Source organism: Pezoporus flaviventris, unplaced genomic scaffold (assembly GCF_033815535.1).
Source record: "Pezoporus flaviventris isolate CSIRO_AGI_PZ_B2104156 unplaced genomic scaffold, CSIRO_AGI_Pfla_v1 ptg000006l, whole genome shotgun sequence".
Taxonomy (NCBI): Eukaryota; Metazoa; Chordata; class Aves; order Psittaciformes; family Psittacidae; genus Pezoporus; species Pezoporus flaviventris.
The window spans coordinates 10,100,526-10,118,720 of NW_026892554.1; the positions used below are offsets into that span (position 1 = coordinate 10,100,526).

Sequence of the window (18,195 nt, forward strand, 5' to 3'; positions counted from 1 at the left end):
GGTTGAAAGGAATCTTCTGAATATAGTAAGTCTGGCAAAAAGACACACAGATTTTTAACAAGTGAATTTCCATGTTCTGCTTCAGTTCTCTTGAAAAATAGCATACATGCTCTAAGGACTGGTTTTGACGTTTCCCTCTGCAGTAGTTTGGAGAAATTCCTGCCAACAGGGATGGTCTGGAACACCTGATAAAATGGTCTTCAATGACACACAATAAAAAAGTGACATGTAAAAATGGAAACCACTTCAAATTTTGCGAGGTTTATAAGCAACAGGCAAATTTTTTTTTTATTATCTCTGCTTTTTTTCCAGAGGGATAAATACAGCCAATTTTCAAGAAAACCAACAGCTGCAGACACAGCTTTAAATGCCATCTGTCCTTAGCAGTCACATGAAGAAGAGATTAAATGATTCACACCACACAACAGGAAATATGATAACCAGCTAGTTAGCACTAATGAAATTCAGCCTCAATTCACTTCCTATGGGCAGGTCTCAAGAAAAACTCCCACTGATGTCTCAGGCAAAGTGCCTGCAGGCTCTAGTGCACTGTTACTCAAGTGCAGAATGTTACACTGCTGAAGCAGAAAGCCTGAATTTTACAAAGGTTTCTCTTGTGGCATAACCCCCTAAGTCCAGGGGGCTCACTAGCCCAAATCTTTTGCAGGACTAAGGTTTTACTACCTAGGCCAGGAGTCCTTACAGTATCACCGACCCAATGTGAACTTTTGACAGACAAGGAATGATAGGACACTTCTATAGTACAGTTGAAGAGGACAAGGTCTTTTCTTCAATATTCTCAAGGACTGGCCTTAACATCTGAAACAGCAAAAAAGAAAGTGCAATCCCTACATCTTCCCCATTTCTAAATAGTGGCTTGTATGTGGCATATGACAGATGGCTCACAGAGGTCTAAATTCAGCAAGAAAAATAAGCAATTACAAACAAATACATCACTGGTGTTTACTAAGGACATAATTCAAGCAAGTTCAAAAGATCAGAACAAGACCCACATGTTCTGTTACCCCAGCTACAGCCCTTCTCAAGATGGTTATCTACAGGAAGAAATTTTCTCCAAGAAAAGCTCAGTGTTCAAGTACATTTCTGTTGCCCTTGGAGAAACCACGCAAGTTTAAAAAAAATAAAGAAAAATTCAGCTCATAAATAAAAATTAAAGATATACAGGAAAATTTCCCTTTTAAACTAACACTGCTGTTTAAGACTAGGTAAAGGTTTAAAAGGTTGCAGGTTAAGAACAGGAGATGCTAATAAGGTATTTGTAAGGCACATGAGACATGCAACATTAAGTAAAATGTATTTGTCTACTGATCTAATTGCTTACTAATTTTCAAATCTATTCCCACTGGATAAGTAGTGGCATTTTAAACCCAGCTCCTGGCATTAAAAATGCATTTATAGTTTCCTCTTAGCTGAAGAGAAACAGCTGCATGGTAAAACCCCATACATTAAGATGGCATTCTGGAGGTTTTCTTATAGTTTTAAACAACCTATTGTGTTCTAAAATTAAACTGAAACAGGTAGGAAGAGGAAATGGGAAAAGCATTTGGGTGCACAGTTTCACACTGGAGTGAAGGCAACTGCTCACTCATGCAGGGAAAATGTCTGGAATATTTGTGTCTTACAGAAGGACCGATCACATAATGAAAGTGGAATTTAAGCCAAGCCTTATTTAGTAAAATACCAGAAGCCATTTCTCTATCTTGCTTAAGGAAATACTAGTGTTTGTTTAAAAATAAGAAACTATCCAGCAATTAAATAAGATGACCCATACTTACATACTTTAAAAACCTTTCCAGAGCTTTAAAATTTGAAGATGTTCCAAAAACATTATGAAAATGTTTGTAAAGAAAAAGCTGATGTAAACATAAAAATTATTCCAGGCAGACAAAGCAGCACAAAGTGGAGGCACCTACACAGGTTTTGAGCAAGTGTCCAGGATTTCAGATACACCTGGAGTTTGGAGAATATATTTCTTTGTTATTTTTTTTAATGACGAGTCATAAATGACAGTAGGTTTAGGACTGGTTCTAACTTCTAGTTCAATAATCCTCAAGTGTAGCACCAAGTAACAACAAAATGATGTTCAGACAAAGGATCCATCCAGTCCCACAGCTTCTGACATAGCCATAATGAGCACACAAAGAGCATATCTGGAGCCAGTACGTACAATACTCCCCTGCAATACTGTCCTGGACTGACCTACTTTCCCTAGCCTGCTTTGGTTTGTCCATATAGTAACACTTGGTGGATCTTCCCAGTACTCATCCTGTCTGTCACAAAATCCATGAAACCTGCTACTCAAAAAGAAAGCCCTAAACAAACCTATAGCAAGAAGTGCCAAAGATCATTATGTGGAGGACAAACACCTTTTATTGTTTCAAATCTATCTCCCAATAGTTTTATTTAATGGCATGCTGGAAGAAACAAGTTACCAGCTGATTCCTGCCTAGCCTTTCCACCCCACTCAAAGGGATCAGAACTGTATGCAGCACTCAAGTGTATACAGTACTCAAGCAGGCACACCAGGAGTTCATAGTGTTTTACGTTTCTCCCCTTCACAGCATTGCCTACCATCAAATTTGCACTGCTAACTGCTGCTCTACGAAAAGACAGACTGAGAATCACCAGTCCAGAGGAAAAATGTAATTGTTAGTCACATAAAACACCTTATATTCATATAAGGTTATAAAATCATGACACAAACCCAGAGTCTGTTCAAGCAGTCTTACCAGTTACTGGCTTTAGTAAATTCCCTACATATCATACAGCATACACAACACACGTCTCCAGTGATAGATGTACTCCCTCTCCTGCTTTCTAACAAAAGTGTTGATGAGATCAGCTGAAAGAATTGGTAATATGTTGGATGTACCTGGCAGTTTCCAGCTAGAACATCATCTACCAAGCAAGCAATACTCAAGACACTATTATGCTATTGTTTTTTTCAGCCAACATCCATGTTAGTCAACCAGGGAACAGTTTAAAACTATTTGGAGTCTCAAGAAAACAAAACACCAAATGAATAATGAGACCTTGAAAGCATCTAATAAAAGGCAACTCTCAAGAGAGGAAACCAACTCATATTTTAGCATATTTCATTTGTTATACATCCAGAGAGAGCACTGAGCTTTAGCCTTCTGCTTTCACACCACTCCTACACCAACAAGAGGGCTGCAGTAGCTGGAAAAGCAAGGAAAACTTCCATAAGAAAAAGCAAATGTGAATGTACCAGAACCGGCACTTGCATTGTCCTTTCACATTTCTCCACCACAGTAGATGGCCTGGAGCAGCCACATATACAAGCAGAGAAATTGCAACAAAGGGGGAATTTTTTTGGAGCCAGTTAATTTCTTGCTGAATCAGCCAGCTGGGAATAAAGCCAGTATCTGCAACCTCCTCAGAGCTGCTGCAAGGTGCAGGCCAGGAAACATTTATTGCCAGAGAGCTTGAGAGAACACAATCCCTCGCTCTTTGCATTCTGTGGCAGTGCAGGTGTGCCCAATGTCATCTTCTATGATGCTAAGAGAAAACAGCTAAAATCCTCATGTCTGCAGTTCCTATAGAGTGAGCCTCTCTAGGCCCTTTCACATCTACACTCTAGAAACGATACCGTGTTCTGCTTGCATGCACTGACAACAGTCTATCCTATAAATTTTAAGCAGCTTCAATTTTTGGCAAAGTACCTGATGACAGAAAAAAAAAAGTTACAGAAATGCATGTTTCCACATATAAACAAATGCTTCACCTATTTAATGCTGCCAAACAGCATCATTAACCAGTTGGGACCTCCCACCATGACACAAATGACAACAGTTAGCATACAACGCAATCTAGTAATTGCAACTGCAAGTGCATTTTTAATATCATTTCACAATTTAATCGAGCTGACTTGCATTCACTGTTTCTAGTGCATCCAGAAGCATGACAAACTGACAATTCTTGGAAACCACATTTCTCAAAACAGACTGAGAATACTGTTTTCATTTTCTCTCCATAATGATGTTAAATCTAATAAATATAAAATTAGAAACAGAAATAACATTGTTCCTAAATAATTTATGTAATGTGCTGTCTGGAAGGGACACATTAGGCAAAGCTTTTTAAACCTGCCCTCCCTTTATAAACATGATGCTTGCACTGACACTTCCCAAGTATTAGCAAATACCTGCACACCCAGGTACTAGAATTCACACACCAGAAACCTACTCCTTCAAAAGGGTTTTAAGAGTGAACTCTTTGGTTTAATCAGCTAAACATGATGACAAATGCTTAGCCAGACTTTTGGAAGTGCCTAAGGCACCTAATGCCTGGTTCCCATTGGATTAACTGAAATTCCTCCTGTTACTTGTTTTGAAAAATGCAGTTAAGTGCCTACCAATACAGTACTTAACAGTATTGGAGTTTAACTTGCCTCAAGTCTTACTGAAAAGGCTCCACATCACACAGACCATTCTGAAAATGCTGCTATATCTGCATTAAGTTTAGCACCCTTGTGTAACTGATGGTCATCAAAAAGGGGGTTTGTAGGACTGTTACTTCATCCTCACAGCAGTTGGACTGAGGCTGTTTTGAAAATTTGACAGTTAAATTTAAGAGCATTGACAGTCTACAGACGACAGCTAATTATCAGTAACATTTCTCCTCTTATGGGAAAGAAAGTTATATGCGTGCTTTTAAAACCTGAACTGCTGATCTAACGGTGACAATAAAGTGAGTGCAGAGGGCATATCAGAACTGCAGTGCTATACAGCTCCTGTGTGAGGCTTACTTGTCTCCCCAGTGTTGCCATGGCTGTATCCAATGCCCTTCCTGGAATGTTGTGCTCACTAGCAACCTGTACTTCAAAACCAAGCCCATTCTTTCACCATGCACAAACTCTCTCTGTTTTACAGAGATTTTGCATAATACATATTATACCGGAATTGTGAAAGTAAGACTGTGTTGGACTGTGTGCAGCCACAAGACCTTATCATTGGTATTATCAGCTATACAAAATCTTAACAACACACTGAGTTAACAGTGAAGTACAACATTTCCAGGGTATGATATAACTCATGCCCAAAAATTTCTTGCATAGCCTTACAATACAAACAAGGATAGAGGCACAATTACACATCTGCTCCTACTATCATTGAAATTAATATCCTTTACTATTTCATTGTAAGCCACATTAGATTCAGTGTTTACTTAAACCCCAACTCCTGGATTCAGGTGATCATGGAGAATTATCCTTTAAAAAGCTTCAAGCCCCAAAATTGCAGATAAAGACATAAAATATGTGAACCTTACAGGCTCAAAAGTAAAAGCAAATAAAAGGACTCAGATTTTAAAACATATGTTCTTCTGAAGAGAAACTCATTATTTTGGATGGCCAAATCTTGATTTCTGAACAAACAAAGTGCTTTAATGTCAGTACAATCAATCATGTACATTCTCTGGGATGCAAAGGCAGGAATGAAGTTTGGTGCACTGTGCAGAACTGCCACCTCAGCGCTGTTTATGCCCCAATTTGGTAAGGAATATGAAGGATCCAGCTGCACCAAGCAGACCTGAATGAGTAATTATCAATGATTAAGCGTTCAAGTATCTGCTGAAACCAAAGACTATCCCCTAGAGCTATTCCTCCATTCCTTCACAACTTTTTCAAGAGAAATTAGAAGCCACTGGCTGTTGTGAGAGATTATTCCTACACTTGAGGCTTCTCTAGAAGTGTTTGACTCTTGGATATTTAGTTTTGAAACCAGCAATTTGCAGCTCCACATAAAACTGACTTGAGAATCTCTACCCATTTTTTAGTGTAACCACATCAGAAATTATCATCACAGTGAGCACTGATGATAATTGATACTCATGTCTGTAGATGTGGATACAGAATTCAAAATCTAACTGGACTTTGAGATTAAACTGCTTTTACTTTGTTGGGATGAATGGGTTTGCACCATACTTTAGCTGAAAAACCAAAGCTTAATTTTCTGACTTGTATCGCTGCAAGCATCATTCATAATCACTACAATATTTACTGTGAAAATGAAAACAAATTAGACAGTATAAGGATGCCTCCACTGATATCAACTGTACTCTTGGCCATCTCCCACAGTTGACTTATTTTTTAAAATGTGCTCATAAAATATTTCAATATTCGTGCATAGTTTGTGTCTCAAGTCACAAGACAGATTCATCACAATTCTTCTGGCATTTCAACTCTTTTGGATTGTAAATTGGGGGTAACAGCAGTTCAGATCCTATGAGCACTGGCTGAGCAATCATTATTAGTCATAAATTCAAAGCAAGATCAGAAACTTACATAAGTTTTCTGGTAATGCTGTTACTGAGTTACAACCTTGTCAATAACAATGAATATTTTATGTCAGAACACTTCTACAGAGTCTCAGAAATGTTATTTGCCTATAGCAGAGACATTTCAATCTTCAAACTAAGAATAAAACCACACGCCTACTGAGGCTGATGGCAAAACTCCAGATGGGTGCAGAATTGTGACCTGCCTACAAAAAAGGGAACTGCTTCCGATGTAACTCTGGGCTTGCAAATCTCATCCTGATAGTTTTGATTAAAGTTACTGGAGATTTAAGAATCCTCACTATTGTACAGCATGTAGATCATAATTTATTTTCTGAATATCAGTATGCAATACATTCAGTGACTGCAAAACAATATTCCAAAGGTGTTCCACAAAGATGGTCTCCAAGTCCACTGTGTCATATAATGGACCTCAGATTTTTGGATTTGCAAAACTCAACCTTAAAAACATTGACTGTGTTGGTAGGTTTCAGCTGATTGGTTATGGCAGAATCATTTTGAACAAGATAATGTTTTCAGCATGTATTTCCTTTCTATCCAAAATATCACAGAAAAAAATATTATGCAGGCAGGGACTGCAGAAACATAAATCATGGGAGCAACCATGAATACATGACCTATGAAACTCTCCCTGCAATAGAAATCCCAAGTAAATGCTTCTTAAATATGCAGAAATGGTGTCTTTGCTGTTATTCCCTCCTCAGATTTTAGCAACCCCACGGTCCTTGGAGGTGAAACAACTGACTTGTAGAGAGCTTCATTTGGACTATAGGAACCTAAGAAAATATCAGCATGCTCCCAATTTGAAAGCAACGTACCAGAGAACAAATCTAAAAACCCATGTGTAAAATTCTTGATGATATATTTGGCTGTATGAATCTGCTAGCCCTCATTTCTTCCTGCTACTCATTAATTAGTAAGAATATAAAGATATACGGTCTTACATATATTTCACAACAAATCTAACATCATCTAGCTGCACAATGTGATATAATGTAATCACAAGGTTAAGAGTTGGTTACCAGGCTAGCATCCTGCCTTTTCAATTAACAATATGGAGCCATATGCGCTTAAGAGATCACTTAAAGACAGCAAGACTGGACTTAGAAACTTCTACTTTGTTTATTAGCTTAACCATCTCCTAAAATCTGTAGTATCGATAACCCATCTGCTACGGTGTGAGAAAAATGAGGAGCCTTTTATACCATATTTAGCAATAAATACATATTTATAGTTATATTCAAGGCCAAAGATATAGTTAATGTCCACAAATACATAGAGTCTGTGGAATATAGTAATTTCAGATATATTCATCGTTTAAATCTTTGGAAACAAATTATTCCATGCTGCTGCCACCATTTGGTGGTGGGTTTTTTTGTTTTTAAGGAAAACATACAGCCATCATTTCCTTGGATTACCATTGGCTTTAGACTAATGCAGTCCCATTCATTTCATCTATATTGGCACATAACAGAAAAATTAGGATTTCTGCCTGCAAAAGAACACAGCCAGTGCTAGCCCATAAGTGACTTATGCCACTGCTCTTCGTCACAGAGCAGATAAAGTGAATAGGCAGCTCAGCAATCTAACTGACCTAGTAGTCTAGCAACTATGTGGCCCTGATACAACAGTTGTGTCAAATTTGAGACGCTGCCTACCTGTGAGGGCAGAGATCAGTTTGGAACTTAGCTAAACACTGTGTGGTGCTTGTTACCATGCCATGAAGAATCAGAAAGGGCTCCTATTACCAAAGTTAACTTTCATTTCTTCTCAGTAACAGCTACCTTTTTTCCCACAACTTCTCAAGTTAAAGTTTTCTTTGCATTGCATTCTCACCACATTTCCACCACGTTCTTTTAAAATGGTCATTATTTTATTCTGTACCTGCCTCAAGCAGGATGAAATTAATCAATTGCACATAAGTGACATGACATAGACTTGTGACCTTGCCCAGCATCCAATTGTTTCTAATTGATTAGCTCCAGACATAAGCATCTTAATAGCCAAAAACAACACCAGTGGAAGCTATGGTACAATATTAGGGTAGAATGACTGTGTGTGGTCCATATAGTATGGCCCCAAGCAACCAATTAAAGAATTAATGGTTACTGGATACCAAAAATGTTATGTTAAATAATATGAAGTATCTTTAATGTGCCTAAAATTGAGATAAAACACCTAAAATTTTGGAGCAGAAGGGCCTCCTACAAGATTGGGGTTAAGTGATAATGACTCAAATACACCAAATAAATTACGATATTTTAAAGGACAATCAAAGCCAAAAAAAAAATTACCTGTGAAATGTCCATAAAGCTACTCTCAATGGTGTACTGATTACTACTGGTTGTTTTTATTATAAAGAGACAAGTGAAGCTACGCCAAACCACTCATGGAGAAGAGGAAACTGCCACTACTGGTTCCAGTTCTACAGTAAGAAAAATATGAAAAGAAGAAAGGCAAGAAAAATATTGTACAAGAGAAAAATGGGATCTTCATAACCAAAAGGCCCAAACACAACGCTGACATTTCCCTTCTCTGAACGTCTATTCTCATCTTGAACAGAACTATTAAGTGAACTTTATATACTATTTTCTGAATGTTTTATAGGCCAGTTATTACAGCCCCCCACAACTGCTTGCACACAAAACTACAAGCTGAACAGGCACAGCAAATAAGTAACCTTTTTGTTCTTACATAAGAAAGATGAAAGCAAAAAGCAGAAGATTTCACTGTTGCCCCATGTGCTTGGACACATGCTGAGTGCACTGTGCTTTAGTGTACAACTGATACAAATCTAGTATTTCACTTTCACAGCAAGTCCTTTACTCAAGTAACCAGTGCACTTTCATGACTAGCTGCAATCATCAGACAAATACAGGAGGTGCTCATCAACAGGTAGCTTCCAAATGACTTGCAGCACAAACCACCCTCTGCAGTGGTGCTGAGGATGGGTTGAAGCCCAATTCCCACTACCTTAAGTCTCAATGTCCACTCTGCATCGATCAGAGCTTACGCAGCTGTCAAGTACAGTCTCCTCAGTTCTTCATACTCCTTTTGAATTTAATTTTGCCTGCTGTATTATCCTTCAATTCAAAAATCTTCATGTACATTTCTATAATGCCCAGCACACCAGGCTCCAGTTTAAAACCACCATTTCTCAGCACTGCAATAGTACGAACAGTATCCAACAGTATGACAGTAAACAGCATCACTGGTTTTATTTAAAACCAAGAGTATGATTTTTTTTATCAAGAAATACAACAATACATTAAAAAAATACTATTTATTTCAAAAAAGATCCATCGGTTTGTTTAGCTGTCCTTTCCTAAGGATTTCTGGATTTGGATGTATTTAGGACTGAAGAAGCCTCAAAACATTCCGTGCTGTGGGAACTATCAGTATGGAGAATGACATACTGTAACAACATCTCTGCTGCATGCCAGCACACCATATTTCTTGAAATACTCACTTCTTGGAACTGATTAGGCACATGTGTCAGGCAATAGATCAGTTGGCAGCTATGGTTTTCCTCCATGGTTCCTGTATTCATTGAATTCTTGAAGCAAAGACCCTTCTGGACCACCTTCTCCTCTGACACTGACTTCCAAGCGCTTTAGATATTTATAACCCGGTATTTATATAACCCTTGTCACAGTATCTTAACATTTATCAGGTGCTAAACATCCTGGGGGCAAAAAGCAGCTCTGGTGCCTAGAAAGGCCCATGGCATTATGTATATGGCAAGATGTGCCCACGGCAGGGGGGTTGGAACTAGATGATCTTAAGGTCCTTTCCAACCCTAACGATTCTATGATTCTATGTCCCTTTGGTCCCCATTCAGTAAAGTTAGGTACAATACTAATAGGAAAAGACTCATTTCACACATGGATGTCTTTGAAAGTCATTTCAATGAAACAAAAACCTAATTGGGAGCCTTTTATTTACAGTGCAGTTCCTTCAACAGTTTTCTCTTTAAAAAAAAAAAAAAATCAATTTAAAATGTGCAGCAGTGTGCCTCTGATAACGGATGAGGCACAACAACAGCAACAAGTTCATTACCTACCTGTAGGTGAGCATAGACAGCAATAGCAAGCCAAATGATCTCCCAGGAGAACCCTGTGGTTTTAGGGCTGGCCATCCTCATGCCTTCAGGCGCTGCTGAGAGAAATTGTTTCAAGTTACAAACAAAATCAAGAGGGCCCCGACAGAATTCCAATGACTAAAGCAAACTGGGCAAAGGCATGGAACCGGCCTTTGGAAGAAATGCAATGCAAACACCGGAGTTCTGGCCAGAGGAGCAGGCGCACAGTGCATGCCATGAGCACAGCCTGCAGGGTGAGGTAGTTCCAATTAGAACAGAAAGGGGGGAAATGAAAGGTTTGGGGAAGCTGGCCATAGTGGGTAACTCTGAGTATCTCCTGAACGCAGGAGAATTTATCACACTGCGAACTCGTCCCATCTTGATCTCCAGAAAGTAAAATCCAAGGAGCATAGGATTTATGAGTACTGTTCCAGCACTTTCACCCCCTCAGAGCTGAGAGCCCAGCCCTGGGACTTCAGCAGTCATTTGCACTGCCTTCGAAAACTTTGATCATAACAACTCAGAGACAAAGCGATCAGGGCAGAGAAAAAAAATAAAAATCCATCAATTTAGTGATTATCCCCATTACAGGGCCAGCACGGAACTGTCGGTCACTTTTACTAAAAACTTAGATTTATAATTGCCAGCAAGAAAACAATCTTGTAGTAATGCTGCTAATTCTGTTAATTCCTAGTCTCAATGCATCTTTTTGCCTCAGACTATTCATTACCACAGTGATCTCAAAATAGCACAAGTTCCATGCACCCCTAATACACAAGCACACAAACAGCCCTTCCTCCCCCCTCCCTGCCACCACCCCGGTATTTTGCAAAGCCCCGCAGTGAATGCAAATCTCTCCTTCAGAAAACAGTACCCCTTTCTAAAAGGTCACATATCCCAAAAGAAAACCATCTTTCCAAACGGTTCTTGCACCTGTCAACTAAACATAATTAAGATTCCTTATAGAAATAAGTGTTCTATTCCCACTCTCCAAAACATTTTAGAAGTTCTCCTCCCTCACAGAACCCTTAGCACTCTTGAATGCTTTTGTCATTCAAAAGTTTCAATCAACTTTGGCAATAAGAGAAGGAAGATTCCCCGCTTCAACCCCCACTTCCCCCAGCCAGGCATTGCCGAGAGCCGGGACTGGCACAACACACCAGTCTCCGGTGCTTCACAGGTACCGGTAGCTGGGCTCCCCAAGGTCTCCACACACAGCCCACACGACGGCTGCCCTAGGACGCCCCTCAGCCAAGCACCGCGATCGCTTCCGCTGAGCCGGGCCGGTGGAGCCTCCCGCGGGAGCCAGCTCTGGGAAAAGGGTCGGAAAGGCTGCTGCAGGGCTGCCGTGCCCCTTCATTGCCGCCGAGCTCACCCACCTGGTGCAGCACCCGGCTCGGCTCGGCGGCGACCGTGCAGCGGGGCTGGGACCCGGGGAGAGGCGGGGAGCGGGTCCGGGTCAGCCGGCGCCTCCTTCCCGCTCGCAGGGCAGGGGAAAGCCTTGCCTGTCACGGCACCGGGGATACAGCATCCCTCATCACGAGCGGCGGCCCCTCCCTCACGCCAGGCTCCAGCCCACCGCCGCACGTTAGCCAAGGTCCTACAGGCTGCTGGCAGCGGCCGCCCCCCGCCCGCCCGCCGCAGCCCGGCCCCGGCGAGAGGCGCCCGGGCGCCTCCACCTGCGGCGCGGAGCCGCGGTCCGGACCGGCGCCCGCTCCGCCGCCGCGGCTCGGCACCCCCCGCGCAGCCCCTGCCTCCCCGGCCAAAGCGGGCGGGCGGCCAAGGGGGCCCGGTCCCCCCTCCCCGGCTGCGGAGGCGCTGGCGGCGCTCTGGTGTCGGCGGCCGAGATCCCGGCAGCCCGGGACCAAGTGGTTCATCTTCCCCCGAGGGGCAAAAGCTACCGTGAAGTCAGCCCCAAATCCGATGCAAAGCAGCTTCCAAAACCGCAACCATCCTGTGTCTCATCTCCAAATAACTCTCACGATACAGCTGCAAATCTGCTCACACACCGAGGAGGTCTTTAATCGTGCTGCCCTCTACGATATTTTTAGGCTTCCTACTGTAAATCTGACGAGTATGTCTCATAAGACAGCTTTGCTCGCCTTCTGCCTCTGAGCGTCGGGCTGCTACACAGGAACGCTAAAATCCTCTACCTTCGCTCTACGCCTTCCACTGATGTCCCGAGCGTTCGCCGAGTCCGCTAAGAGCAGCGCGTAGGAAGAGGGCTGTTACCCCTGCCACTGCAGTTAAAAATACGCTCCAGTGAACTAAACATAACCGATGAAAAGTTTGTTCAAATATGTTGCGCTGGAAACTTTTCCGATGTGTTTAGGTTTCTCACCAGCACGGGGAAGCGCCTCCTCCATCGCCAGACGCAGAGTGCCCTCTGCTGAAACTCGCATGACGGGGACACGGGCCCGGGGGGGGGGGGGGTGGGGGGGTGCAGAACGGGCCCGGGCCGCCAAGCCCGGGCTGCAGCAGTGCCACGGCTTCCCGGAACGGCCCCCGGCTCCGCACAGACCCCGCACTGCCCCGCCGGCTTCCCTTCGACAGCGTGAGACGCACCGGTTGCTCTGTATGCGGGCTGACCCCGGGAGCTGGGGCAACCTCTTCCTTCAGTCTGCTGTCTGAAGTACTGTCAGGAGTACTGCGAAGGACTTGACCTTTGATTTTTTTCTAGTACTGTTCAGCTGAAAGCGTTGGTTTTCATCCATTTCAGTCATTACATTTACTTAAACAGCCACATAAGCCTTTAAATATGACTTCAGTTACACCCGAGATTTGTTATCTTCAAAAAATACATACCAGTGCAGTCAGCATATGCTTCAGACTTGATCATTGGTAATTTTAAAGACAGAATTCAGCCAGTAGATCAACTGGTGCAGAGCATCAATTTTCCCGTCTCAAAACTGTGGCTCATAATACTTCACAAACAAACCCAAAAGATGTTCACAACTGCAGGATGAAGCTGACCGTCAGGACCTGCCATCTGGGAATGTACATTGTTTGCACCACCCCTATTCAGAGGGTCATTTCTCTTACAGTTATCTACCCTTTAAGACTGAGGCTGTCTGCTGGGTCCCTGAAGCAAAAGCTGAACAGTGGCCTATTAATTTGTTTGCCAGATGGGAATATTTAGCCAAAAGTACTCTGGTTATGTTCCTAGCACTGGCATTAGCCACAGATACCATTGAAATGTTTGGCCCTGAGAATCTGAAAGTGTCTTCCAAATTTGAATGCTGGCCAGCATTTCTTTATTTTCCCCTTTTCAGTGCTACTCATCTCTGCATTCTCTGCTTTCTCCTCCCAGCTTACTGATACCATTCTTCAACACTGTTCCTGGTCATTTGCTTCACATCAGTTGGCTGTGTGCACCCCTAACCATAAAGGATAATCAAACATCACATACATGTAGAAATACCTGCTCACCTCCTGCATTAAATTTGAGCATAGAAAAAGAAGTTGTGTAACAGGAAGCAGCCTGGGTAAGCTCATATCAGATTCAGTGACTAAAGTGAGGCTGCTGCTTCCATACACGCTTAATGCCTTGTGCTATCTCAGTCCCAGATTACAGGTTCTATGTCTGAATTTATACAGCATGTAAGAGAACAGAGGTGTCTCCAAGCATTACTCTCCAAATGTCAGAAAAATTACAGAAAGCAACATTATAAAAGACCCAAGCACCAGTAAAGCAGCAATGGGCAATGTGTCTTGTCCAAGCTACTGAAATGACATAATGCTGTTTCTGTACAGCACAGTAAGTCCCATTCTCCCCCAGCACCCATGGTCTGCTTCTATTATACTGAAATCATTCTTCTTGTGAGGCAATAACAGTATTTGGAGCAAAAAACAGCCTCAGCACACAAACAGAAACCAGAAGGAGCTTTGGGCAGCTTTTAACAGGGCATTTTCCCATGTGAAGCTCATTCTCATGGAATGCCAATTTGTTGTCTTCTTTATCCAAATTATTTAGTTCCTTCACCTCAGCCTCACTCCACACCCCTGCCACTCCACTCTTCTATCTCAGAATTTCCAGTGAAGCTTTTAGATTTTGACTCCTGTTGGAGACCTCCATAACCCCTTCTGCTGAGCAAAGCAAAAACTGAATGAAACTTGGGTGTCCAGGAAAGATCTGTTTGAAAATGGCCACTTCAAAATTCCCAGCACCTGCAGCTCCAGGTCAGACATCAACACACATCCTAAAACAAACTTGTAGGTTCTGGATGCCAAATTTTCATCCCTGAAGAAATTCTGCAAAAACTAATTGACCATTCAAGATTAAAAGAAATCAGCCTTTTCTAAGGAAACACTTCCCTTCTGCTCACCCTGTCTTGTCTATATGGATTATAAACTCTTCAAGGCAGGAACTCATGTTCTTTGTCTGTTACACTGTGTTTGCACAACCCCTGGTCCAGTGTCAAGTCCTTTAGGCATTACATTCTTAGTAGATTTTACCACACACTCTTCTAATTCCCATTCATGCCACATTAGCTTGGCAGAGTTGGTGTAAGATTTTTGGATAGGAAACTGCAGTGTTGCTCTTTACACTCAAGAGTTCAGATATGTAATTCCTGTATTTGTCTCTTGTTATTAGCAATGCTTTTCTATTACATATATGCTTTTCTCTTGCTGCTCTCTAAAATATGCATCATTTAAATGACATTAAATATGACAGCTGTAAAGCCCTTACTGTTCATAAAATTGTGAAATATAGACATTTGCACTTATTATTTCATTGAACACATAATCATGATCTCATCCATCTGTACAGCTGGCATAGACTCTCATGAGGAAGCTGGTTGGAAATATGATGGTATTATCCTTTGTTTTACACTGACTTAAGGCCAGGTGTCTTCACTATTGAACACAATCATGAAATATTTTGTCATTTGTTGATTTACATTCAATTGCAACTTTCAACTTGCACTCAACAGTGCAGGCAGAAACAGCAGAGAAAAGAGATCCTGCAAGATATAGCTAAGGGCAAAATTGGAGAAAACTAAATCTCTGGTCTGGTAAACAAAACCCTCTGTTCAATCACATGATAACCACCAGATTTCACTCTCTCAGTGAACATTAATAGAAAACCTTCACATCTAAAAGAAAAAACATTTCTCCTGTCTTGAAATACATACTTCAGCAGACTCCACTTATATATAAATATTCTCTCAAAACAAGTTCAGCTAAGCAAATCTGATGATCATGAAGGCCACTCTTTCATCATAACAAAAGTCTGCACTACTCAGAAGAAAATATGTTTGGCTAAACTACAACTTTAAAATCCATTGAAACAGTACAGAACATTTGGCTCATAAATCAGGATTATGTCTAATGAATAGCAAAAGTGGAAGTATCCTGCCGAGGCCCCATGCAGAAACTGAATTTTGGGTTGAGGCCTCGAAGTTATCAGGAATAGAGCTGCACCTGATTGACTAATAAAAGGAAAATGTTAAATTTCCTGTAACTATAGAGTCATGAGAAGGCTGACATGGTATAATCAGTTCTTTGGCTGTGTATTGTATTTGTACAGAGCGCTTGTTTACCCTGAAATAACAAGCTCTCTGGGGTAGGAAGCAATCATGCACTGTCACACTTCACAAATATGTTATACCCTATAAGGAGTAAAGCCTCTATTAGTAGAAAGGTACAAAGTTCAGCTACAGCACTGTCTTTGATTTTTTGGTGTTATGGAACCCATTGCGTTCCACACTGATCCTTGCCCTGGGCTTTGGAAACAACTCCATCTCTATAGTAAGTAGAAAAAAATTCTTGTGGCTTAAAGAAAGAAAAACTACTTATGTGTAGACCTAAACACTGTAGAAGAAAACTACTGTCTTCCTCTCAATGTGTGTTTAAATGAATCTAGCATTAACCAATACAGTATATACAAATGGTCACTATTTCAAGTACTTGAATAAATATTTGTCCTTTCTTGTCTTTCAAATTCCTTTTTATCCTCAAGCAAAACAACTTGTGGCATATTTGCATATTTATGAGCCTGTACAGTAGTAGCAGATGCATTAACTTTCATTACTTTCCAGAACAAATACATCTAGAGTCAGATAGTACATACTTTTTGTTGTAGTTCAGTGTTCAGAGCCCTAATCAAAATGCTAGAACCAATGTTTTGGGAGACAATTATAATACCCTTCGTGGTTTTGCAGCTTATCTTTTCAAAAGGATTTAGGTGCTTATTGTGGTCATAAATAGAAAATATGAACTTGTATAGAGGAAGACTGAATGCAGATAAGGCAAGACAAATTCATTGCAGAAGTAAAATAGCTTAAGTTTAGTTACACATAGCTGTGTGTTAACAGATTTTTTTACCTAGTTTGCAAAAAACAAGGCAAAGTCCACTGAGGACTGTGGATGTGTCAGGTTTGAATTCCTGAACTTGTCTGCCATTTTCTGTTCATGCAACAGTGACAATGATCTGTTTTGCTCCATCTCTGGTGGCCCCTAATTTCACGATTGTTAAAATTAAGACGTTATTGAGTGCTATGTGAAAGAAGCAACACTTGGTGAATAAACAAGGACTCTGAGGAAAACAGTTATGCTGCAAGTCACAGCAACAAAGGTCAACAGGACAATTACTGCCCTCACTGTAATGGCTCACTGGGGAAAAGCAAGAAGAGTAGGGTAGGTTACCTGCATCTCGCAAGTTGAGTTGTGCCTGTCGTCACCACCTGAGTGTCTGAAGATGCACATCAATATGGAAACAGACAAGAACAACATTGGAATTAAAACATAATACTTCACTGGGAGGAATACTACTGACAAAGACGATGTGGTTATGAAATCAGAAGATGAACAATTAATGTAGGAAAATACAAAAAAATAGCACAACAAAAAAAAACAGAGGAATGAATAAGCATGAATAAGTTAAAACTTAAAAAAAAAGTCATCACCTTCCCAAAACCAAGTCATCAGGAAATAGCTTAAAAAAAGCAACATTGTGCATCAAATGTTTAGCAGTAAGAGGAACAGAATTTCCTTTTTTTCATATCCAATCTGTGTGTCAATACAGACAAAAATACAGCAAAATTTGTAACAAAATGGTCTCATACTCCAATAAGCTTGTGTGAGTGGAAACAAAGGAGCAAATAAAACATGAAGCCCAAACCAAGGATGCAATAATGTACTAACCTAACCAAGGCTAGAACCCCAGCTCTAGCTATACTTTACAGTTGAAAGTAAATGTGAGGACAAAAAAGTCTGAAATTAAAATTTGATTCTTCTGTTCTCCTCTACTTGCCATATTGGCATAGACTCATGCTTTTGGAATTGCACATTTACAGCCTTCATTAAAGACTATATTGTGAATCACTACCAAGGAACAGTATGGAACATTACCATCACCACAGCCTCGCTGCAGCCCAAGACCTCCAGATTGAGAGAGGTATCGAGTCAAGTGCAGTAATAGGGGGATAAACTGTTTGCTCTCTATGAAGTGGATTCAACCCATCTCAATTCAGCAATGTTGCCTGGAATTAAATGAGGGCATTTTTGTTATATTCTACTAAAAGAGATGGAAGTGACTTGATTTTCACAAGGGACTCAGATTTGCCTTAGCTCTGATGGATCAGAGGTGGTTCCTGGCTGCTGCGGGAGCCAGCAGATGCACTTGTTATTCTTGTTAGCAGTCAGTGAGGACATAATTGAATACAATCTATTTCACAATGAATGAGGATAAGGAGGGGTCAGCAAGATCTGATGGATGGAGGGAAAGAAAGTTTGTAAAGCTCCAGAGTCACAGTTTGGAGCTATATAGTCAC

General features: G+C 41.1%; 1 protein-coding gene across 6 annotated transcripts in view; it reads right to left on the minus strand.

Annotated features, from left to right (window-relative positions):
* Positions 1-12,829, minus strand: part of ADAMTSL3 (ADAMTS like 3) — a 180,243-nt gene extending 167,414 nt beyond the window's left edge. For 2 of the 6 annotated variants that reach the window (XR_009742174.1, XM_061446829.1), the window contains exons 1-2: positions 12,430-12,561; positions 10,403-10,494 (exon numbers count right to left, since the gene is read on the minus strand). Coding sequence is in view for 5 of the 6 variants with exons in the window: in XM_061446829.1 (XP_061302813.1) it covers positions 10,403-10,494; positions 12,430-12,505 (168 nt within the window). In the remaining variant the exon portion in view is untranslated. The other 4 variants (XM_061446830.1, XM_061446831.1, XM_061446833.1 and 1 more) reach the window with 4 other exon arrangements.
* Positions 12,830-18,195: the final 5,366 nt, after the last annotated feature.